The 26,603-nt window shown below is 40.8% G+C and overlaps 1 protein-coding gene across 1 annotated transcript in view; it reads right to left on the bottom strand.

Moving 5' to 3' along the window:
- Window positions 1-26,603, bottom strand: part of FBN2 (fibrillin 2) — a 183,559-nt gene that overhangs the window by 129,973 nt on the left and 26,983 nt on the right. Inside the window, exon 6 of the mRNA XM_009901310.2 lies at window positions 7,526-7,723. Within this exon, the coding sequence (XP_009899612.2) occupies window positions 7,526-7,723 (198 nt within the window). The remainder of the gene's footprint in view (window positions 1-7,525; window positions 7,724-26,603) is intronic.

Genomic DNA, 26,603 nt, shown 5'->3' with positions numbered 1-26,603 from the left:
CCAGCTTCAGGGCAGGAAAGAATGCACTGGGGAAAGGATATGAAGCAAAAACAGCCAAGGAAAAGCTCTTTAGGGGGCTTGAGGCCAGGAAAAGCAATATCCTTGTGCCAATCCTGTCAGCTTGTGAGCGGGCTGCTGAGACCAGCACCACCCACAGTTGATCACACCTTCAGGGAGGGCAGCAATGCTGCCCACAGAGCACAGGGCGAACAAATGGCTTGCATGTGCCCAGGTGGTGCCTCAGCTGTCTGCAGCTTGTAGGTTCCCTGGAACCAGTGAAGACCAAGGAAAGAAATCCCAGCAGAGAAGCTTTAAGCTGGAGAGGGGCAGATTTAGATTGGATGTTAGGAACAAGTTCTTTACTATGAGGGTGGTATAACACTGGAACAGGTTGACCAGGGAGGTGGTTGAGGCCCCGTCCCTGGAGATATTCAAGGTGAGACTTGACAAGGCCCTGCGCAATCTGGTCTAGTTGGGGGTGTCCCTGCTGACTGTGGGGAGGTCAGACTAGATGACCTTTGGAGGTCCCTTCTGGCCCAGACCATTCTATGACCTGACACGGTTATAACACAGCCAAAAACCACTGCCGGGAGGAATGTGGAAACTCAGACTGAGGTCCTGTGCAAAAACACGGCAGCGCAGGAGTCCAGCTGCAGGGAGTGCCTTCCCCTGGCACTTGTTCCAATGGGCAGCAGTGACACTGCCTGTCTGCAGTGTGACAGATCAGTGATTCACCCAGCCAGGTGGTGGAGCTGAAGGAGGAGGTGGTAAGGTTGAGAAAAATCCGAGAACAGAAGTAGGAAATAGATGGGTGGAATCATACCATGCAAAGGCAGCAGCTGGAGGCTCTTTGGGAAGCAGAGAATCCCCTCCCCTCATGTCCCCAGGATGAAGGCAGTGGTCTAAGAAAAGGAGGGGAATGGATATAGGTCCCTGCTTGGGAAGACAGGTAAACCCCTCCCCGGCCTCCCTCACCTTGCCAGTCACCCATACACAACAGACATGGAGCACTGGAAGTTGAGATCCAGGATGGAGAGGCCCCTGTGTCCTACACCTGTCAGGTGGAAGCTTAAATGAAGAGGGTGGTTGGTGGCAGGTTCATGGCTATGGCAGGGGTCAAGTGCACATTATCAACCTCTTCCACAAGGAAGAAGAGTTCTGGTTGTTGGAGACTTGCTCCTGGCAGAAACAGAGGGCCCAATATATAGGGTTGCCCCTCATCATAGGGAAGTCTGCAGTCTTTCTGGAGCCTGAATCAGGGATATCACTAGAGAACTCTCCAACGTGTTGCAGTCATCAGACCATTATCTCTTACTGATCTTCCAGACAGGTGAGGAGGAGGCTGCATCCTGCAGTCTGAGGGGAATGAAGAGAGACTGCAAGTTGTTGGGACAGTTGGTGAAAGAGCCTGGGGCTCAAGTTATTTTCTCTTCTCTACTTCCAGTACCCCTCCATGATATGGAAGGGAGTAGAAGAATCCAATCTGTAAATGCCTGGCTCTGAGACTGGTGCTACAGGCAGGGCTTTGGGTTCTTTGATAATGGATGTTTTTATAGGACACCAGGATGGATGGTAGTATGTGGGAGAGGCTTATCTCACAGCGGGGAAAGAATTCTAGGACAAGAACTACCAGGGCTCATTCACAGAGGCTTAAACTAGAATTGAGGGGGGATGGGGTTGTTGCTGGGCTTGCACCAGTGAGGCACTGTTCCACTATTAATGAGGTCTAGAAGGCCTCCTACCCCACCAGGGTAAAATCAGTATGCTCAGCTTGCTCCCTGCAATGACTGCACACCAACAGACGCAGCATGGGAAATAAACAGCAGGAGTCAGATATCTATGTGTGGTCAAGAGGTTATGATCTGGTGGCAGTTACAGAGAACTGGTGGAACAGCTCACATGACTGGAATGTGGTCATGGATGGCTATGTCCTTTGTAGGAAAGGCAAGTCAATAAAGTGAGGAGGTGGAGTTGTTCTTTATGTGAGGCAGCAGCTAGAATGTATTGAGTTCTGTCCAGGAGTGGATGAAGGGCAAGTTGAGAGTTTGTGGGTGCGAATTAAGGGGCAGGCCAGCATGGGTGATACTGTTGTGGGTGTTTATTACAGACCACCTGATCAGGACAAGGAAGTTGATGAAGCCTTCTACAGGCAGCTGACAGCAGCCTCACAATCACAGGCCCTGGTTCTCCTGGGGGATTTTAACTACCCAGATATTTTCTGGAAGGCCTGCTTAGCCAGCCACAGTCCAGGAGGTCCCTCAGTGCATTGATGACAACTTGATGCATATGGTGGATGAGTCAGCTAGGAGAGGAATGCTACTGGACCTGATACTCGCTAACAAGGAGGGTCTAGCTGACACATAACAATGTCAGCAATGGTAGCAAGGAAGAAGAAAATTATTTTCAAAAGCTTTTCAGCCAGGACTCCTTAGTGCAAAAAAGTAACCATCTGAAGAGAAAGGGTGTAGCTGAGAAATATGGGCTGTTGAGGAATTCAGGGAGGAAGTGAGAAAACATCCAACACTGGATTTCTGCCATTATGCTACTCCTAAGGCCATGTAGCAGAGGCAATAAAGTACTTTCAAGTGGAGCATACAAGCTCTTCCTGACAACTCCCAGGAGGAGGGGTGTCTGAACAGCTACAATTGATGTTTAAGCAATGACTGAATGGAAACCGTTGTGGGAAGGGAGAAAAGCAAAACACCAAACCCAAACAACTTGCATTTTGATTGGTTTTGTTTCTCTGTTTTTTTTCCAAGCTGTTCATGGTAATAATAAGGTAACAATGCTACCATAACATTTTATGCAAGTGGATTACTCAATGAACTCAATTCTGAAAATGGACTGAACAGCCATTTAAGACACAGCAATACTGCAACATGCACATCCTGCAAAGAGCAGAAGCAACTGTGTACTCAGTAGTTTTGTCACACTCTGACATCTAATGCATATTCAAAGTATGAGCTACTTTCCCACAGTAAAGCCTGCATATTCTAATGATTTCAACTTGTTTATATCAACTCCCAAACCAGGCTATCTGCTGGTGTGAGTATCTGCTTCAAAAATGCCAAGCATTCAAAGTATGGACTGAGTGAGCCTGGTCCGATCAATTTATGAGTTTTATGGAATGCCAAGGGGGTTTGTGTTCCTCTAATAAAAGATTCTGTAAATCTGATGTCATCAGCAGAAAGGAAAGTATTAAAATGCATTACCCAGACCCCTGTATTTGTTTCTAAAACTCTCAGAGAAAATGTTTAATGCTAGTCTTATCTGGCCTTCTTGTTTCATTAAATGAAGTCTCCTTGGACAGGAGTTACACACATGGAGGGCAGCTGTTTCCAGAATTGCTAGTACTCCTCTGTTAAATTTTTGTAGCACTGTCACAGAGATCCATCTTGACCCCTTTATTTTCTTTTTCAGCTTGCCTCTGTGCAGCCATACTTGCTACTATTATTGTAGCTTCTGTCTGTGCATAGCTCATACATCTACCACCACTTGCTCTCTCTACTTACATTAAACTGTGCAGTCACCTTTCTGTGACAGGAGGAATTTGGCACCAAAATTTTAAGAGTTGATTATGTTTCCTTGCAGTATTGAAGTGTATTAGCAAGTACCTCAGTCCCAATTTATCTATTCAGCATACCCCTTGTCTTCTTTCTACAGTTTCTACTTCTAACTAACTGTTGGAGGGGGTTTTGAACCCCAGTGAACAACATCCCTGTATCACTTTTTTCTAGAATTTTCTTACCTATCTGTAGCTAAATCCTGCATCTTATTTCTACAGACTCTGTACCCTAATACAGAGATGGAAAGGTAAACAGTGTCTTCACAGTGTCAAGGGCTACATTCAGTCCTTCCCTCCAACACAGTAGCCTGGTAATTCAGAACAAAGGAAACAAGGTGCTATTAACATGCACACACCACAGAACTCAGGTCAGGAGGAATTACCAATACTCAGAACTTAAAAAGAATTGTCTTGAGTGTTGGAAGCAAAAGGCGTGATTATGTGGACACAAAGAAATTGTTCATGTCTCTTTTTACATACAGAATACCTAACCTTGGTCCTTTATCATCATCTTGTAACCTTGCATGTGACCTCCTGGTGACATAAATACAATCTTCCTATGTAGTAATAATGTGCCAAAAATGCAGCAACTGTTGATGGTTGCTTAAACTCCCTTTGTTAATCCATCAAACAAAGTACACTGCCACATTGTTTCTATGCTTCCCACTGGGACTCAGCAATGAAGTTAAGTGGATAATTTAAAATATTTACTCCATGGAATAAGCTGGCAGGAAAAGAAGACATAGTATTGTGCACACGGGTGCTAAAGAGCTCTACTGATCTCTCACATAATTTAAATGAAGCCCCAGAAGCTATGCCAGGATCAGTCTGGCAGAGAAGTTTTAAGAATTTATTACATCTGGCCGACATCTTTGTCATACAAAGGAGTTTAACTTGGATATTATAACCAATATGCATGTCTTCAGTACACTGATTCTGTTTATGATGTAGTTAAGAAAAGAATGTCTAAATTACACTAATCACTTCAAGATGAACAGTGAAATGTAAGCTGTTACATGCTGCGGCTTATTTCTGACATAAAAGGAAAAGCGGAATCAAGTATTCCTCCTTAGTATAATTTGGATGCCTTAAGCAGTGTGTGTAAGCACAGAAAAAAACAGGAAAGGAAATATTTGAAACTAAAGAAAAGGAAGGCATTTAGTGTTGCTTATAACTAAGTGTTTTAAGTAATATAGATGGGTTTGCTAAGATAATCCTGTGAGGAGTTCCATAGAAGTATATTTGAGCTAATAGCTTCAATGGTAGTTTCAAGTCAACCATACTACTGTGTGAATGAGAAGGAAAAATCCCAAAGTATCACATTTTAATATCTAGAAAATAAAATCTTACAGCATCTTGATTTTCTCTCATTTTTTTCAACTCAAGTTCATTGAGGACTTTCAGCAAGGACTGAAGTAGAGACATGAAGTAGAAATCCAGCCAAACAAGCAACTGACCGTTAGATTTGTGCAATTTTAAAACACCAAATTATGACACAGTGTTAGGGAAACCATCACTAAGAATAATGCTGCAATACATGGGGCCATGCTGAAGACTGAGAGGGAACAGGAAAACAGAAATAGGAAAGGAATACATCACCTTGCCTCTTTTGAAGCAGTAAAAGTGTTACTTTCCTTTTACACCACCATGAGCAAATGAAGCTTTCTAAATCAGAATATTTTTCACAGAAAATCATATAGTGATTAAAGCTAGAAGAGACCGCTGGTAGTCACTTGGTTCAACCACCCTGCTCCAGCAGGGACACCTAGAGCATGTTACCATGTCCAGACAGCTTTTGAGTATCTCTAAGGATGGAAAGTCCACAATCTCTCTGGGCATCTTGTGCCAGTGCTCAGCCACCCTCACAGTAAGAAAATGTTTCCTGATGTTGAGAAGGATTGTCCTGTGTTCCATTTTGCAGCCATTGTCTCTTGTCTTGTCACTAGGTACTATTTAGAGCCTGGCTTATCCTCTTTGCATCCTCCCTTCAGGAATCTATATGCACTGATGAGATCCAACTTGAGCCTTCTCCAGCCTGCAGAGCTCCAGCTCGCTCAACCTTTCCTCAGAAGGGAGATGCTCCAGTCCTTTCATAATTTTTGTGGACCTTCATTGGACCCTCTCCAGAAGCTCCATCTGTCTTTAGTTTGGGGCAGTCCAGAACTGGACACAGCACTCCCTAGTGTGGTCTCACCAGTGCTGAGGAGAGAAGTATCACCACCCTCAAACAACAGGCAATACTTTTTTCTCCCATAAGCCAGGATATCATTAGCTTCCTTTACCACAAGAGTATATTGCTGGCTCATGTTAAATTAGGTGTCCACCAGAACAGATCTTGCTCTGGTGTAGGATTTCACATTTCTGCATGTTTGACTTCATGAGATTATTGTCAGCCCATTCCTCCAGCCTGTCAAGGTACTTCTAGATGAGAGCATGACCCTCTAGTGTATCAGCCACTCCTTCCAGACTGTCATTGTTTGCAAACTCCACCATCCAGTTCATAAATGAAGATGACAAATGGGACTGAAACAGCATCAATCTTTAAGGTAGTGACTGGCCTCCACCTAGATTGTATACTGCTGATCACCACCCTCCAGGCTTTGCCATTCAGACAGCTTTCCATTCACCTCACTGCCTGCTCATCCAGCCTGTACACCAACATTGTACAGAAGACAGTGTCAAACTTCTTTTTCTGAATTACCTAACATAAATTCTTGCTAACATATATATATATATATATATATATATATATATATATATATGTATGTATGTATGTATGTATATGTGTCATATATATATATAAACACTCAAACCCCCCATCCTGATACATTACACTTTGGGGGTTTTTGTAAATATGGAATTAAAATAGAAAGTTCTCCAGCAGAGCATCAGACATCATTCTAGTCAACTTAACTTTCTCACAGACACCTGCAGATTTTGGAAAGTGGACCAAATGGACACTTAGAGACAATATGCAGACACCTTGTGAAATCAGAAACCAAACAGAACTAAAAACATCCAAAATTATTTGAACTTCTGTTTATCACCAGATTCAGTGGGGATTGACTGATTAATTAACTTTATTCCTTCAAAGGACAGCCAGCAGTGTAAGGCACCTGCTTGGTTTCCATTGCTTCTTGGGAAAGTTCTAACACAACAAAGCCTGCAAACTGATCATGTTCACCATGTGTAACAAAAAAGCAGTACATTCTCCTTCAGCAGTTCTAGCACGCTCTGTTACTGCATTCCTTATGCAGTTTGTTCTGAAATTTAAACAAGCAGCTACAGTAGAAAAGATAGCCATTTTTCAGGATAGGGGGATTGCAGCAACAACACAAAGGAGGAGCAGCAAGTCCCTTAATAACATCGAAAGAAACACAGGTTATGGCAAGAGGGCTTTCCCATTTCTCAAATATTTCATGACTGTAACACAGAAGACTGCTGACCTTCCTTACTCATGTGTTTTTCTGGCAGTGTACAAATAAGCCAGAGTATCCAGAAGGTTCATGCTATATATTACCCAAATGATAGGACTGAAAAAGAAAAGTTCTGTATATTGATTGCCAGACACTTCAGGAAGAAAACAACTCAGCAGCAAGCAACAGTGAATTTTTCAGTAGAATGAATGAAGTATATATTAGATGAGGCCACCAGCGACATAAGCCAGTTGCATGATTGGTGCTCTACCACAGTATCTACCGGGTGTGCTCAACAGACATTCTGACCTTTTCACGCTCTGTATTAATGTTTCCTTGATTGGCATTCATTTTTTTCCAGACCTTTGAGTTTTGTTCTGCAGGAACAGTACTTAAATCCAGAAGCAGCAAAGCATATCCATATTTTATCAAAAGACACAGAACACACACAAGGAAAACTGGTTTTGTTTCCAGTGCACACAGTGTTTCCAAGATACATATCAGCAATACAACAATCATGTACAATTCAAACCAGAAGGCTTACCTTGACATGCTCCAGTGCGAGTATTAGGGATGAAGCCACGACGACATGGCTGAGGTTGAGCTGGGCACATTTCACAGGGGTGACCCCATGCCTGCCCAATAGTTGCACAACAGAGGGTTTTTGTGCAAATAATTCCAGTTAGCTGACCCTGACACATCTGATTGTTAACTTGTGTGAAACATGGGCCTGTTCTGTAATCTGGAAAATAAGAAAGAACACTGTATTACACAAGACAGTGTATTAGAAACTACAGAAGGATCACTTTTTAATCCAAGAAATATTAAGAAAATTTGAAGAGGACCCAGAAATCTAAGCTATGTTACTGCTTACAGAAGTAGCATGACACCTTCTACTAAAGGTAATGATTTTCACCAGGTTATCTTATCTATCAATTAATTTCTTTCTAATAGGTGCAAATAATGAAAGGCAGCTGGACCCAAAACTGATGTGTGCATTCACAATGTATCCAGTAAAATTCATAAGTGAAAGACTTTTAAAAACAAAAAGGCAACTAAAAGAGTACATCAGATAAAGCAAACAAGGACTGGGAACTGGCTTTCCTGTACCTAGGTTACTTCATGGCAGCTCATTGGAGGGAACTACAGATCACAGCCACTACATATTTCTCATTCCACACTGGCCAAGATACATACCCAGTGACTCTCACAGAGTCAACATTCCTGCTGGAATACTTAGTGCAAAACAGTGCTACCTACAGAGGAGTAATCGGTAAACCATCATTCATTTTCAAAGGAATAACATGAGACAGTACAACCTATTCAAGCTATACTGAGTATATGGAATATAGAATGCAAATAACATTGTTATGGGGTGCTCCAATCTCCCCCTCCCCCCTTCCCTCAGCAGAGGTTTGAATGGGGGAAGACAAAGGCACGAAATTGCCTTCCAAGGTGCGAAATTTCCTTCCCCTCCCCCTGGGGACAGGTAAAAGGTGCCCATTCTTCCTGCAGGGGCAGAGGTTCCTCATAGGTATTTATCCATGGGGGAGCCTGCTGGGATTTGGAACTCTGATTGGCTGGGTTCTTCGTGCCCAGTATACACTGGCACTGGACACACTGTCTAGGAAAACCTTAAATAGAGTGACCAGAAAGTGGTCAGAGCTCTCATTTTCCCTCTTTCATTTTGGCTCATCCTGGACTCACTCTGAATTCGGGGTGAAATTGGACTTGGTTTCTCCCCAGACCTGCCAAATACAACCATAAAAAAATCCTTATCCATTCAGTTTATACAAAATGAAGTCCAAAAGTAATGAGTCTGACTAGTGGCTGGTTTTCTAAGAATGACACATTAAGATTTTACAATACGAAGTGAAGGCAGGTTAATAGCATAGTACACTTGTTCACATAAAGGTCTCTAGTTACATAGTGTATTTTCATTTATGGGAAGCAAGCACACTAAAAGCCTTTCTGATGATACTTTACACTTTCAAACAAAGCTGTGGATGTGATTCAGAAATTACCATGCAAAACTCTGTAGTCTGTTTTATACAGTCAGTTAGACTATATTATTGTAAAGGATCATGTGACCCTGAAAGCCCTGAGTGTATGAAGCAAACATCTCTTACATACTGGTTTTCTTGTCTTACTGTTATGTGTTTCATCATTTGCTCCTCTCTCAGCATTGCTGCCAGAGTAATTTTGTCAGACAGAACATAAGCTATAAATAATTTCTTGCTTAGAAAGGGTAACTGCTTTAGTGAATGAAAGGAATTTTCAGTACAGGTATGTCATGCGTATTTTTAAACCTCAGAGAATTTCATGCCAATATAAAATCATAGAACCACTTAGGCTGGAAACCACATTTAAGATCATGAAGTCCAACCATTAATGTAGCACTGCCAAATGATAGGTGCTCCATCAATGTGTCTTTTTAGATACTTGCAGGAATAGTGACTCCATCACTTCTCTGGGCAGCCTACTCCAGTGTGTGATAACCCCATCTGTAAAGAAATCCTTCCAAACATCCAACCTAAACCTCCTCTGGCTCAACTTGAGGCTGTTACATCCTGTCCTATCACTTATTAGTTGGAAGAAGAGACTGACCCCACACACACCCTGCTACAATCACCTTTCAAGGTATTTGCAGAGAGCGGTTAGGTCTCCCTGCAACCTCTTTCTCTAGGCTAAGCAACACCAGTTTTTTCAGCTGACTCTCTTTAAGCCTTCTTCTCTAGACCTTTCACTATCTTTGTTTGGCTCTTCTGGACACAGTACAGCACACCTTGATATGCATCATGACCTGAAGAACAGCAGCTTTTATCAACAATACAAACTGTTTTGTAATGTTATTTAACAAGCCCTTTTTCTTTTGTCCCCTTGTCATCAACAGTAAAAAAAACCCTGGAAATAGCATACTGTACTTCTAACTACACTACAGCATTTCTATTATTTCACAGCAGTATATTTTCTTTATTAGACTAGCCAACTATCACAATTCTTAGGACCTTTTTTCTTTAATTCCCTTTGGAAAATTTCAAGTCTGTTCCGATTCCACCCTCAATTTAAAAATGGCTATTTGACAGGGAGCCTGCCACAATGATTAGAAACATAAGAATTCAAGTGTTGGGTATGGTCCAATAACTATTTATTTTATTTTTCTTTCTGTACCTCTGGCCAGAACTAAATGATTCAGATGAAGGTACTAAAAACCTGCTGTAAGTAGGCATGAGACAATCTGTCTGCCATACCGTGTTTCTTCCTTGTGTCTAACACCCACTGCCTCAAAACCTGAGCAGAATGTTGCTGTTGTTCAAGACAATACTATTGAAATATTTTGCTATGCATATAAGGATCCAACTTCTATATGAATTTTGTCACAGTCTTAGCTTCCACAGTTTAATACGGTGTTAACTAACCACTCCTGCCCATGAAAATTTTACCTCTTCTTAGGTAACTCAAAAAAGTGAGGCACAATGAGAAAGAAAAGTTAAAAGGTGCCTAGACACACTGGGATGACCATTGCTAAATATCTGAAGAAACAGAAAAACTTGAAGTTTCTTTTCATACAAAAGCACAGACTGAAGGATCCCAATACCAAAAGACAGTTTCTGTGTCAAGCCCAAGAAACACTACATGTGGTGCAGGGGCAAGTTTCCTGCACCCACATAATGCCTATGTGAAACCTCCAGAAGGGTGAAAGGACACAGACCGCATACATTACCACAAACCCTGCATTTCATGACTCTGAGTATTAGAAAGATTAGCAGGAAGCAATTGTGAGATCTGTTTCTTTGGTTTTATTTATACTGAACTCTACAGAACCATAAAGAAATAAGGAAGCACTGTGTTTGGAAGCAAGTATTTTTAACTATCAGCTATTTGGAATACTGATATTTCTATTACTGAAAATATTAAGCATGATGGTCAGTGTAAATCAAATGAGAAGCAAGTAAAAGCAGAGGTCTGAGACATGCCCTTCCCACCCCCATCAATGAAACAAACCTAATAATTGATAAATCTGTGTCACTGCCTTACAAAGCAAATTTGCCTTTCATAAGGATTTTTAAAGTATGATTTAGCAAATATTAATGAAGGGATGAGAAAACAAGTCATTTCAACTGCTACTATTTGCAGGCTCAAGAATAGCAACCACCTTATTATTATTAGTGACACCACAAATACCCATTTCATGTATCAGCGCTATTAGTTAAATAACATAATACATGGCTGTCCTGAAGGGACAAACCCCAAAACATGCCCTAACACAGACTTTGTTCTCACCCAGAAAGCAACAAGAGCCAAATGCTGCCAGAGTTGCAGCTGAAGAGCCTGCATAATTTCCCCTAACATTCAGAGGTCAACGGGAACATGAATCTTACTTTTGTTGCATGTTGCATCACCCGCTCCTTGATCATTGATGGTATTTTTTCAAAGCAGCTATCTGAATTGTCCCCTTTTCAATCTGAAATCTAAATGTTTTGAAAACTAAAAGTAATACTGAACTCAACATTCCTGCAGTGGGAAATCTCACAATGTGTGACTCCTAACCACAGCAGCAGGAATGGAAGAGCAAGGCAACCCCCATTCTACCCCTGATTTGGCATATATGAGTGTTACCCAGACCCTGTGTTTCAAATAAATGGGATTTAAGGGCTTTCCTTGAGTAACTTTTTAGCTAATTATTAAATGATTGGTAATACTCATAGATGTACTTGAGTTCAGACCACAAATCCAAAATATATGTATATTCAGCTCCAACATCTGTAGACTGTGAGTCACAGTATGCAAAAAGATATTTAAACATTACAAGGATACTTATGTTTGTTTTATTAAGGATTATGTAATTTTTCCTTTGGTATTTTAATCATCCTAATATGGAAAACTATTCTTTCTGCTGTAGTACTTAGCTGCCAACATGCAGAGTTCATCTTAAGGAGGCTTCAAAGGTAACAAAAGCTAGAGGAATTGTAGTGATTCAGGTTTGATATAAATGCAAAAGCATTGCTTTCAAAGGTGACATCCAACAATTCACAGAAAAACTACCGTTGGCTGAAAATGAGAGCTAGTATCTTGAAAAATGTAAGAGATTTGGCATAGCTAATAATTTCTTTCAGAAAAAGCAGTCTGTGGGCAGTACAGCTACTTAGACGAAGAAGTTCACATAAACCAAATTCTGAATAGTAAAGTCTAAGACTCCTCTTCCCCTTATTTTTTTAAAGACATTTTTTTGTCATTCCTTTAAGTATTTGATACAATAAAGTTTATGATTAATTTAAACAACAAACACTGAAGTCTTTCAAACATAATAAATTAATACAATGGATAAATTGAGCCACATCCTCATGATTTTTATAGAATTTATTTTTGTATGTAATAGTGAAGATGAGAGGTTTAGTTGAAAAAGGTTTTGAACATGCTGAATATTTCATGAAGGCTTGAATGTTTTTATACAGCAGGCAGTGCTCGTTTTCAGGCTGCATTTTTACTACTGTTCTGCTGGTCCCACGTGACTATTTCTGACCATCGCCTGCAATACTTTGCATCATACAAATTCCTGTGATTGATTAGCCAACTTAATATATATATATGGCAATTTAAGAAAGGAATGGAGGGGAGCTCTAAATGAAGGAAGGAAAAAGAAAAAAGCCATGTTTAATGCAGGAGTCTATGTGGACTTTGTAGTTTTTAGCAAAAAGCCAGTTTCTACCAGTACTGCTGTCATGGCCATTCTAAGCCCATTCTGCTTTTCATCTTTCTGGCACAGCAAAGTAGCTCTTTTCTAAAAGCAACATCCCAGGGTTTGTATGCTCATTTTAACCTAATTGATGTTATGTCAGTTTTAAGCAGATAAAAGTCTTAAAACTCTTTTTTAAAATTAAAAGTAACTCATTCTTACACACCTAACCACATTGGAACGAACAAAGAAATACCAGTCAATCGCTGGCATTTCTGAAATAAAATATAATTGTCTGTGATCAGTCTGAAGAAAACACTTGAATTATCACAGGATAGAAAACCTTTGAAAACTGTACACAGTACCCTCCGGAGAAAGAAACATGGAAATACTTTTCTCTTGCCATTTGTGGAATTTAATTGCTTTCAGAAGCAAAGTATTTCCATACACAAATTTATTGAAAGAAACTGCTGCATGTACAACTGCAGTAACATCGACTCACTGGTGTGTCGTAGTTTGGGCTGGGTGCCCTCTGCTACAGGGGTGTTTCCTGTGTCCAGAAGTCCATCCCAGTGGGTGGACTCAGGAAATTAGGTATTTCTACCATAATCCCTTGCACCACTATAAATTTTGCAGTGGGGTCTGGCACTTCCTCTTTCCTTCCCTCTCCGAGACTTGGTAACTGGGGGAGAGATCTCCCGGCCATGGGCCTGATTGGGCCCAAGGCCACAGGGGGATGGGCAGTCTCAGGCCTGGCCAGCTGAGACTAGCCCAGCAGAGGGAGGGGGAAGAAGGAGCCCTGGGGGTTTTTGGATGCACCCTCAGGTGGGGATGGGATCTTTCTTTGTCACTGCGCTTTGGGTTTTCTGTAACATTCACCGCTTTCTATTTAAACTTCCATCACTTTTTTGCAATCCGTTTGTCTGAGTCGTTATTTCTGCCTGTGGTGGGGAGGGGATCTGCCCCAACCCATTACATGGTGCAAAATTTCAAGTGAATAATAAAAGCTGTGAAATAAAAATGCCTCAATCTTGGTTGCAGCCAGCTCTCCCATATTACTTTGTTTGGAGCTTCCTGTAAAACGCATAAATGTGTATGAATGTGTACAAAAGTGTATATAAATGTATAAAATCTGTGAAGTGCACATGGGAATAAGAAATCACAACAAAACCTTTTTGTTAGATCCAGCAGTTCATACCTACTATCCTAATAAATAGCTTCTTAGATTTTTACTTTGCTGAGATGTCTACAAAATTCTAAGTAGTGAAGTATCTCTGTGTAACAGGCTGCCAACTGTGACAAAAAGGCAGCTATACTCCTCCCGCTAACAATCCTCGCCCTATTCTCACCCAACCTCCCAGGTGATCTAGAGAACTTCACACCAGCAAACCTCCCAGTCATAACGCCTCATACACTACCCCATGCTCAGGCCCCAACAAACTAAGAGGCGTGCCAGCCCTAGATGCCTCCATCCTGGTCCTCTTCCTAGCCCCATTCCTCCACATATCAAAACAATGCATGATAGCCTTTCAACCTCTCTCCCAGATCCTATTCTGAACCCTGGTCACCAACCTCTTATCCTCACTTGAGTGGGCAGCCACCCAGTCAAATATCCCTTCATGATCATTGGCCAGCTAGCTTCCATCACCTACTTCACCATCATCCGAATCCTCTTCCCCTCATCAGCACCCTAGAGAACAATCTACTCAACTACTAAAAGTATCACAGTATCACAGTATAACTAAGGTTGGAAGAGACCTCGAGGATCATCAAGTCCAACCTGTCTTCACAGACCTCATGACTAGACCATGGCACCAAGTGCCACGTCCAATCTCCTCTTGAACACCTCCAGGGGTGGTGACTCCACCACCTCCCTGGGCAGCCCATTCCAATGACGAATGACTCGCTCAGTGAAGAACTTTCTCCTCACCTTGAGTCTAAACCTCCGCTGGCACAGCTTGAGACTGTGTCCCCTTGTTCTGGTGCTGATTGCCTGGGAGAAGAGACCAACTCCTTTCTGGCTACAATCACCTTTCAGGTAGTGGTAGAGGGCAATGAGGTCACCCCTGAGCCTCCTATTCTCCAGTCTAAACAGTCCCAGCTCCCTCAGCCTCTCCTCATAGGGCTTGTGCTCAAGGCCTCTCACCAGCCTTGTTGCCCTTCTCTGCCCTTCGATGTCCTTCTTAAACTGAGGGACCCAGAACTGGACACAGTACTCAAGGTGTGGCCTAACCAATGCAGAGTACAGGGGCACAATGACCTCCCTGCTCCTGCTGGCCACACTATTCCTAATACAGGCCAGGATGCCATTGGCCTTCTTGGCCACCTGGGCACACTGCTGGCTCATGTTTAGGCGGCTGTCAATCATCACCCCCAGGTCCCTCTCTGGCAGCTCTCCAGCCACTCTGACCCCAGCCTGTAGCTCTGCATGGGGTTGCCGTGGCCAAAGTGCAGCACCCGGCACTTGGACTTGCTAAATGCCATCCCATTGGACTCTGCCCATCTGTCCAGTCAGTTGAGGTCCCTCTGCAGAGCCTTTCTACCCTGTAACTGACCAACATCTTCTCCTAACTTGGTGTCATTGGCAAACTTGCTGATGACTGACTCTACTCCCTCATCCATATCATCAGTGAAGATATTAAAGAGGATGGGGCCCAGCACTGATCCCTGGGGGACGCCACTGGTGACTGGCCGCCAGCTGGCTGTGGCACCATTCACCACCACTCTCTGGGCTCAGGCCTCCAGCCAGTTCCTAACCCAGCACAGAGTGTTGCGGTTCAAGCCATGAGCTGACAGCTCAGACAACAGTTTGCTGTGGGGGACGGTGTCAAAGGCCTTGCTGAAGTCCAGGTAGACCACATCCACAGGCCTCCCCACATCCACCAGACGGGTCACCTGATCAAAGAAGGAGATCAGGTTGGAGAGGCAGGACCTGCCCTTCCTAAATCCATGTTGGCTGGACCTGAGCCCTTGGCCATCCTTCAGGTGCACAGTTATTGCCGCCAGGATAATCTGCTCCATCACTTTCCCTGGCACTGAGGTCAGGCTGACTGGCCTGGAGTTTCCAGGTTCCTCCATCTGACCTTTCTTGTGGTCTTGTGGTCCCAGTCATCTGGGACCTCTCCAGTGAGCCAGGACTGGAGGAAAATGATGGAGAGCAGCTCGGCCAGCTCATCTGCCAGCTCTCTCAGCACCCTAGGATCCCAGTACTCCAATTACTCTAATAGCTTATTAAAAACATTGGTCTAGTAAAACAAAGACTGAAGACTCACAACTCTTCTTAGAATTATCTGACCCCGTATCAGAAAAAGAGGGCTTAAACCTCTACCTCCAACTCCCAAAGCTGGTACTCTAAACTATTTTCTGCCACACTACTGCAAATGGAAAATGAAGACTGGTCACAAGGGATATGGAGAAGGCTGAGGTGCTCAGTGTTCACTGGCAATGGCTCCAGCTGCAGTGTCCAAGCTCCAGAAAACAATGCTGGGGGGTGGTAAAAGGAAGATCTGCCCACTATAAGTGACAATCAAGTTCAAGACCACCAAAAGAACCTGAAGGTGCACAAGGGCAAATCATGCCAATGAACTCAGTGGCTTTCTATGATGGACTTACAGCATCAATGGATAAGGGAAGAGCAATTGATGTTATCTACCTGGATTTGTCTAAAATTTTTGATACTGTCCCACATGACATTCTGGTCACCAAATTGAAAAGACTTGAGAGGTGGAGCACTTGCTGGGTGGAGATCAGGGGGTCATTTAGGACAGTGTCGAAGGCTTTGCTCAGGTCCAGATAAATGACACCAGATCCTCTCTCCTTGTCCACTGATGTTGTGACCTTGTCATAGAAGGTCAACAGGTTTGTCAGGCATGGTCTCGTCTTGGTGCAGCTGTATTGATTGTACCCAATCACCTCTTTGTTATTCTTCTGCCTTAGCAGTGCTGCCTCCAGGAGGATCTGCTCCATGAGCTTACTGGGCACAGAGATAAGACTGACTGGCTATAGCTCCCTGGATCATCCCTCTTTCCCTTTTTGAAAATGAGGGTTATGCTTCCCCTTTTCCACTCAGTGGGGACTTCACCAGACTGCCATGACTTTTGGGACATAATAGAGAGTAGTTTAGTGACCTCATCTGCTAATTCCTTCAGTACCTAGGGGTGTATCCCATTGAGTCCCAAGGACTTGTACATTCTCAAGTTCTTCAGATGGTCACAAACCTGATTTTCATTTACAATGGGCAGTTCCTTCCTCCAGCCCCTCCCATGATCTCCTGTGTTTTCAGGAGTGTGGCTGGAGCCCTTGCCAGTGAACACTGAGGTGAAGAAGTCATTGAGAATCTTGGCCTTCTCCACATCACTTGCCACCAGTTCTCCCATTTCCCTTCTGTGGGGACCCACATCTTCCTTAGTCTTTGTTTTCCCATCAATGTACACATAGAAACTTTTGCTATTCCCCTTGATCTCCCTGCGTAGATTTAATTCTAACTGAGCTTTAGGTTCTCTAACCAGCTATCTTGCTCTCATACATCTTCCTTGTATGCCTTCGTCAAAGGAACAGAATCCTGTCAGCAAAGAGGAAATTTCAAAAATCAAGTCAGCAGATGTGATAAATTTTAAAGAGTATTCAAGTTGAGTGCAAAGAATGCAATATAGACTTCCCCCTACCATCACGGTCTCTGCTTTGGAGTTCTGTGTCACTCCTCACACCAGAAATCAACCCTATTAATTAAGGTTGGTATTCTATACTGGTTAAGGTTACTGACATGGAAAGGAGTTACAGAACAGGCCCACAGTGACTTCGTAATTATTCTCAGAAACTCTGATCTCACCATGGCATGCTGGGATGTATTTCAGTTAGCTGAGAGTGAAACAGTAGTCATGGCAATTTAGAGGTCAAAGGTACAGTCCTCTATAGCTTCAAACTTACAAGCAGCTGAACGTAACTTAAAACTCTGTAGTAGGTGAAGTGGCCTAATGTATTCCTCAGCCCTCTGGCAATCTGTGTACTACTACTTCATAAGGCCAAAAGTAAGACGGAAGACATAAAGGAAGATGATGTTTATATGTTAGACCCCAGATAAACCCAGGGTCAGAAAGAAGTCAGGCAACCATAATGCGGAGTGGAGCCTCTGCATCTGTTGAGTCTCGCCCATTAATCCTACTCCTCTTAGTAGCCATTGCAGGCAGGCTTTTAGAAAGCATCCATACAAAATACAAGAAGGGAAAATATTTTGAAATAAATTCCTACATAAATTAAGAAAAACATACAAAAACCTATTAAACAAAATGCAGCTGAACATAATGTTGCTAGTTGTTACTGTAGGCAGGAAAAATAATTGTTTAAAATTCACTCCTAGAAAAAGAAAAAATATTCCCAGAAACACTTCCTCAGGTGAATGTCTAAACTCCCCTGGTATTTTTTATTTCAGTTGATAATAAACAAAAAACCCAGCCAATTGCTATTTACTAGAGTTCTTCTTACTAAGAGGCAGAAGTTAATTTTCCTCTTCTTCAGGTATGTTTTTTGTTCAGCACAAAAGAAGAGCTTCAGGGATTACTTCTTTGGCTTATATAGCATTTTCAGTGGTACCTTTTACCAATCAAAACACAGGACAGAAATCAGAAGATCAATCTCTTCTTTCAGTAAAGAAACATTTTACTACTGTTTCACACATCTACCCCAAGCTATTACTCTGGGGTGGAATAAACCAGCTGACTTTTGGTACTCCAGTATTTTGCCAGCCTGGATGCAATCAGTTCTTGATTGGCTTCAGTAAAATCTATTCTTGGTAATAACTAGATTTCTCTCTTTTGTTTAATTTTATTAGAGCAACTATAGATATTAAGACATTGTATAACTAATGCTTATGAAGACAACTGCAGTTGAAAATGTAAATAGATAAAATGTAAAGTATTTCTAATCTTCACACTTACTAATTTTAAACACTTTCTTTCACACCTAACTTCTGCACCATATTTCACTTTTCAAAATCATTAAAAATTTTAATTCTAAAGTCCAATATGCTTTTCAACACCAACATGAGGCTTACTTTTCGATTTGTTCAAGATGAGTTACAGAAACATCTTCTAGTCTCTGCTTTTCAGTTTCCTTTTTTACTTCTTGTAAAATGGTTCAGTGCTCTGGCATTTAGGCAGCAAACCCAAAATATCCACAGCCAAGTGCTAACAGTGTACCTAAACCTAAATTCTGGTCTCAGTCTAAACTCCCATCAGCTTCTCTGGGATTTCTGCCAGACTCAGCGCAGGACTAAACCCGAAAGTCTATTTTCACTGATTTCAGCTGCTTTTTGGGTATTTGCAGGGACAGAAGACTCTCTGAGTATCAGCAGAAGAGAGAGTGATGACTGCAGTAGCGTTGTGAAGGGCACTCCACGAGCAAGAAGACTGCAGATGGGGAAGAAAATGAAGTCGTGCCAAAGAAGGAAGGACATACATGATGCACCCTTACCAGAAATAAGAGGAAAGATATTCAAAAGTCATTACATCCAAGACTAGATCTGTCAGCTGCTCAGAGCCCCTGCATTCGCTAGTTGCAGAATACACAAAGTGAAAAGTACCAGGGCATGAAAAAGCAACAGAGGAGAAAGTAGAACAGGAAAATTATTTCCAAGTATCTGGCAACTGTCCAAACCCCAACCAGTAAGCCAAAGAGATTTTTGGCTCTCCACACTCATCCTCTTGGCTCAGCATTTAGATAGCTTTATTAAACTCTCTTTTTTATTAATCAAAATAAATATAAGGATTAGAGTGAATGAGAATTTTAAAAGGAAATCAAACAAGCAAATAATTTTCCTGTTTCTTTTCAGTCTCAATTTTCCATGAGGAGAACTGCTCAGGTGTTATGGAACACTATTTCTACACTTTTAATCTTTTATTTCTTGCTCAATCATTGAGCCTCAGTACAATATTATAAAAGAAGATACAAAGAAATATTCACAACCCTCTTCTCATGCTCAGCTCTAAACTTCTATGTACACAAAACATGCTCATACACACTCAAAGTAAAACAAAAATTCAGCAGTTGTGTTGATGATGACCCTCTTCACAGGCTTTACATGAGTAAGTTACATCACTGTATAGTGATGTTGAGTCAGTGAAGTATATAAACAATAAATAAAAATAAAGTCACAAATTAAAAACTACAACATAGCCTTTTCACATAGATGCCTGTACAAATGTAGTTAAGCAACACAGTGGACAGTACAGCAAGTCAGCATATCTTTACAATGCTTGCATGAATAATCTTGTGGAAGAATTTTGGAATAATATATAATTATATGTAACATTTGAAAATAATTGTATAGCTATCAAAACTACAACCAGTAAAAACACCCAGAACAAGGTCATCACCAGTGATATCAGTGTAGCCACAAGCTTAAACAGTTTAACAACAGATTGTTTTTAAGACTACTGAAAATGTGTAGAAATGGGCTTTTTTATTTACATTTCCTGTTTGCCTTCCAAAAGATACATATTTAATACTGGACTGACCACAAACAGTGCAGATTACTGCAAACTTGCTACCAATACTGGGGTGGAGGGAGAAAAGAGAGACTGCAAAGAACCTACAAAGCCTACTCCAATTATGAAGTAATTTGAAATTGTAATTGCCTGTGGACTATTAATAAAGACATGTTTGCTTCTTTCTTTTGTTTGTTCATGACCTCTTCTGCCATGAAGCAACTTCATCTTACTAACTCATTAATGTAATATGGTTCAAAACTTCCTGCTATTGTCTTAAATATTAAAAACAACTATGACTACACACTATCAATGAAGTCACTACAAAGAGCTAAAAATTTCAAGGAACAAACACAAATCCTTCACAAGACTTTAATTGTTGTGAGATTTCCAGCTCTTCGTGTTTCTAACTTTAAAAAGCAAATTAGGACTGATGGTGAGGATGGATTGGCTCCTTGACTGTTTTGACCTGAAAAATATCTTCTAAGAATTTGTACTACCATAGCTTTTCTAGTTTAGATACATAATTTTACCTAAAATGTATACCAAAAACATAAGCTCTTTTACTAGATAGAGCTGAAATGTTGAAGAAAAATGAAAAAATACTTAGGATCTTTGACCCTTTATTATATTTGAAAAGTTTCAGGGTTTGTTTAACTATGTAAATCAGTCTACTAAGAGGTACTACTGGAGAAAGTCCAGCTGAGAGACACTTAGATGATTAGGGGAGTGGAACATCTACCTTACAAGGAAGGACTAAGAGAGCTGGGTCCATTTAGCCTGGAGAAGAGGAGACTGAGGGGGAATCTCATTAAAGCTTATAAATATCTAAAGGATCTAAAGGGCCTGTGTCAGGAGGATGGAAGCAGCCTCTTATCAGCGGTGTCCAGTGAAAAGGGGTGATGGTCACAAACTGGAACACAGAAGATTTTACATAAACCTAAAGAATAAATTATTCACTTCGAGGGTAGAAGGGTACTGGAATAAGCTGCCCCAACAGGCCATGGCATCTTCTTCTCTAAAGGCATTCAAAACCCACCTGGATGTGTTCCTGTGATTCACTCTAGGTGATCATGCTCTGACACAGGAGTTAGACTACATGATCTTCAGAGGTGTCTTCCAGACCTTACCATTCTGTGATTCTGTATCTTTCCCTCCAGCCCCTTCTTCAGAAAGATCTCTGTAAGTGTGCTTATCAGTGTCTGTATGTCACTGTATTTTCAGTTGTTACTGGAAATCAACACGGAAGTAAATGTAAATCCCATGCAAGGTCTTTTCCTTTCATACCTGGGAGGCCTTAGTTAACCCAGCTGAAATGGATAGAAAGCTTTCCATGAAATGTCAAGAAGGGTAGATTTGTTACAAATACGTGCTGAGTTTCTTCTATGCAGGCAGACCCCAGCCCTTTCTTTTTTAATCCAGTTTATGCATTTTCCTGTATTTGTTTCTTACTGCTTCTTAAGAGTGCGTACTGTGAGTAGAGGCAGAGTGAAAAATATCTCGCAGATGTGCTTCCAAAAATACCACCAAATCTTAATAATACATGAAAGCATTAAGAAAAATACTTCTTGTTATGGTGTTGTATTTGAGAATGCATCACAAGTAACTACACTTGGTCCAGTTCATTGTAATTTTGAATCTTACATATTTGCTTTAGACAATAAGAGTAACTTCAGGCAGAGGACTGGCAATAGGGACAGAAGGGAACTGTGAACACATGAACACTGTGAAGCAATAGAATGACACCTTTGGAGTGTAATGGCACTAATAAAAATGGAATTTACTGAAATGAAATTATACCAGAAAACTACTCTACCTCTTTAAAAGCTACAGTCTCAGAAAATGAAACAAAAGGAAGTTATTTGTTTAGAAAGGGTTTTGCTTAACTAACATGAAGATTTGTAGTTTAAATAATTTTTATATTGTTTTACATTTTAAGAATCACATAACATTTTAGAAGTTTTAGACATCCAAGATATGGTAACAGAAAGGATGTGAAATGATTCTCCAGGCAGAAAACTGGAAAGACATAAACTTCTTCCATGTCATGTTCAAATTGTGTTTTAGATGCTTTGTCAAGAGGAGATAAAAGGCAGCTTTACTCTGCTCATGAAGCTAGCCCATCTGTGAGCAATCTCATACCCCCAAAGATAAAACATACAAATCATCTTCCCTGTACTGCCTTAGGAGTGAGAATAATTGCTACAGCAATTGTCAGAAAGCATGCACATCAATAAAAACATCCATTCTACAGACAAGATAGAGTTATAGAGCAGCAGTCACCATGCAGTAAAACACTAACTGCAGCCTCCCAGGAAAATTCTTTCTCTGGCAGGATCCTGATGGCCTTGGCAAGCCTTAAAGCTCTGCAGTAGTACAAAGTGGCACAGCTCAGTCTGTATTTATAATAAGCAAATAAAAGGATCCAAAAAGGGTACTGAAAACAGAAGCACTAATTCGTGTTCTACAAATCACAAGAACAAAAACGTTATGTAATTATGTTGAAGTTAAACGTTTGTCAGTAAAGAAGTTAGCATTACATACCTTAACTCCAACATGGAGGGGGAACACAGTATCACAGAATCACCAAGGTTGGAAGAGACCTTAAAGATCAAGTCCAACCTGTCACCACAGACCTCATAACTAAACCATGGCACCAAGTGCCATGTCCAAACCCCTCTTGAACACCTCCAGGGACAGTGACTTCACCACTTCCCTGGGCAGCCCATTCCAATGGTGAACGACTCTCTCAGTGAAGAACTATGGGTGTAAATTACAATAGAATAGAATAGAATAGAACAGAATAGAATAGACCAGGTTGGAAGAGACCTTCAAGATCATCGTGTCCAACCCATCAACCAATCCAAACCACCTTGCCTAGGGCAGTCAAACAACCAAAGGAACCTCTCACCTAACGAATACAAGATTAGATTTTAAATTAATTAAATAGATTTAATTTTGCAACAGTGACCTCCAACCTAAAATAATCCAGGGTTTAATAAATAAATAAATAAATAGTTTCTCAGGAAAAAAATGTATCTTGCAGTCAGATTATATTGTTTCTATGATGGAAAATGTCTCTACCACTGTTGCCATTTTATTATTTTCAGATGTTTTTGGTTTAGTTGGGAGGTCTTGATTAAACTTCCCATTTAGTGTAGATATGTCAGATTAAGCTTGCATTCTAGAAATATTCATAAGCAATAGAAGCTTTTGGGCATCAGACTGCTAAGTGTGAGGGAGGTAAACGATGTCTTAAAAAATCACGTTACAGTGTGATCCACCAGTTAAACTAGCTGAAATGAGGTCCAAAATTAGTAAGTATTCTCCTTCTATATTTTTCCTGTCATTTATGCTACAGAGCATGAAGGATGAAAAGATCTGAAAATACTCTCTCCATCTAGCAGATAGACCAGTTTTTAAGTTTTAGATGCAGACAGGAGACCTAGCTCAAGGTCTTGAAGCAGACTAAGAGCATAATTCTAGCTCATACACAAGGGTCACTTACTGCCAGTATTAACAAGAAAGCTGCAGATGCACAGCATTGCAGAATCAGGGCCCAATGAACAAGACATCCACTCTGGAAATGCACATCTGCACTGAGAGTAAATGGCAGGTAATTGAAACAACCTACTGTGTCTCATCCCAGCACATGAGGATAACTAGTGAAGTTATGCAGAGTCAAAAGGAAAACAAGGGATACAGGGCTGGATAGCACAAGAGCAGGGAGATGCATCATTTTAGGCGTGGCAGGCATTTTTTTTCTCTGAAGTCAGTGATATATAGCAATAGAAAAATAAAAGAGAAAGATTACTGCATGAGAAGAAGTTTAATCTGACAGTTTTCCGGTGTGAAAAGAAGATTTGGACATCAGCTATAGACATATTTTTGTTTGGTGAGTTGCACTTATTGAAAGCACAATGAATTGGAGGTACTTTATGAGCTTATTAGTTATATTACAGCCTGATTTCCAAGAAGCACCTGGAGCTTTTAATAAAGGAAGTAAGATAAATGTTTGTCACCTTTCAAAAATCAGAGCACAATCTTACTTGACTCTTGTAGATAGACTAAGAATCAGCACAATGCAGATGTAAAATAGCTTTTCTTCATTGACAATGTTAGCTAGTGTGAAGCAGTAATCACATTGAACTAGTATTACACATCCTTCTCCCAAGATAAAAAAATCCAGCAGGTAAGAGACCATGCATGGTCATCAGACTGATAAACTTTCTGTTCCTCCTCAGCACTGATTAAGAATAACCATGTTTGTTAAGCCACTTCATTTGACAGCTGGTTCTGGTGCTTGCTTAAGGTTGACCAGGAAGGTGGTCTTGGATGTGGCACTTGGTGCCATGCTTTAGTCATGAGGTCTGTGGTGACAGGTTTGACTTGATGATCTTTGAGATCTCTTCCAACCTTGGTGATTCTGTGATTCTGTTCAGGACACATACCCTTCTTCAAAATCAGCTCAAAGCTCAAATAAATGACAAAGCTGTGCACTTGTGGCAAAAGCATGCACTGCATGTGCATTCTTGCACAGGCTAAAATAAACCCTCAAGAAATCTGAAGTTGACAAAATATTCACAATAATGACTTGTCTGATAACCTGCCACATAAGTATTCCACAGTTTCTTTTTCCAACAACAAATTTCATACCACAATGGCAAAACACATGGAGATGATCAAAAAAACTACAAGATTGCCATAGTACCACAAAGCCACATGCTGAGATGAGTGTCCTTCATGGGGCACACAAAGCAGCTGAAGATTCAGAGAGGCAGACCTGTGCCACCATTCTTTTAGCAATATTTCCTTTATAAGGATTATTATTACTTTTTTTTTTTTTTTTTAATTCCCATTTTACATTTAAGGTCAGTAAGAACTGGCCTTAGCAATACCTCTCATGCTTTTTCTGAAATTTATACAAAATCCCGGTTGCATGGCTTTTAACACTTCAGTGAGTCTAGCAGCACGGTGGAGTCACCATCACTGGATAGGGTGCTTGGTGCCATGGTTTCATTGATTAGATGGTGTTGGGTGATAGGTTGGACTTGATGATCTCAAAGGTCTTTTCCAACCTTGTCTATTCTATTCTATTCTATTCTATTCTATTCTATTCTATTCTATTCTATTCCTACAACTTTTTCAAATGTGCTGATAGTGCTAGAGTGCATATATCTCCACAACTGCCAACTGACAACTTGTGGAAACTTGGCTATGAACTGACCTTAAGCACTAATGTCTCCTTTTTCCACATGGCTTATCAAAAAACACCCCCTCTGATGCAGACTTTACCATTTACCCATGCTGCCTTTATTCTATTCCATTTAACTTCTGACTGATGTTTTTCCACTGTTTTCAATGGCTCATTGCTTCACAAGGTTTGTTTCCGCTTCAGCTTTATTTACTATTTCCATTGAATTTTCCTTTGCTGTTCTTTTGGGCATTCCTGGCTTTGAATACTTTGGAAATCACTAGCTCTTAGTTGGCTACTTTAAGGTAGCAATTAAGTAATAGAAGATCTTTCCTATAAAGAGTCACCCGAAAAAAAAATGTCAGCAATAGGCTTTTACGAACCAGACTTCCTAAGGAGATATTATTTGCCTGAACATGCTGTAAGTTTCATGTGTCTTCTAGATTATGAAAAGTCATAACTATAAAAGAAACATATTTAATATTGATCTAATCAAACTTAATCCAAGTATCAATTATAATTAAATCACACTTCATTGTTATAAATTTAGATAATGCTAATCAATTGAGCTCTACAGTTTTCTGATAGAGCTTTACTTTTTGTTGCATGGCAAGACAGGTATCTGTCATCTATGTCTAGCTATCACTCAAAACTTTTCAAGTCCTTGCTTAAGAAATGTGAGCAAATGCAACTCTGCCTTCCTTGCATTTAGGACACCCAGAAAATCCAGACCACTGAAACTTTCATTTGCTCTTTGGGAGGAACTACTAAGCAAACACGCTTGAACAGCCAGTTCTAAAGGAGGAAAAAGCTGTGTCCTCCCAAAGCACTCACAGCAAATCTCTTTCATGTCATATAGATCTTTCCATAATTATGATAAAATATTTGTCAGTTACATGCATTGTGCAACATTTTTGTTTTGGCCATGTGATTGCTTCTTTCCAAACAACTAACATGACGCAAATAATTCTTCTTTGACTGTTATTAAAAGTATGATGAATTATGAAGGAAATCCTTTCAAGAATTTTAGTCTTAGTAAACACAGAATTACAAAATCATAGCACTGTTTTGATTGGAAAAGATCTTTAAGATCATTAAGTCCAATCATCAACCTGGTACTGGTAGATCACCACTACACCATATCCCTCACAAACAGATCTACAAGGCTTTTCAATCCCTATACATATTGATTTTTAAATGGTATGCTGTGCAACTGCTTGTATGGTATCATTCCTGATTTACAGGTGGGACACAAACATTTTTGAACAGG

The sequence above is a fragment of the Dryobates pubescens genome, chromosome Z (assembly GCF_014839835.1).
Source record: "Dryobates pubescens isolate bDryPub1 chromosome Z, bDryPub1.pri, whole genome shotgun sequence".
In the NCBI taxonomy this organism is placed as follows: Eukaryota; Metazoa; Chordata; class Aves; order Piciformes; family Picidae; genus Dryobates; species Dryobates pubescens.
The sequence above is the reverse complement of the archived record's forward strand: the minus strand, read 5'-3'. Positions and strand labels throughout refer to the sequence as shown.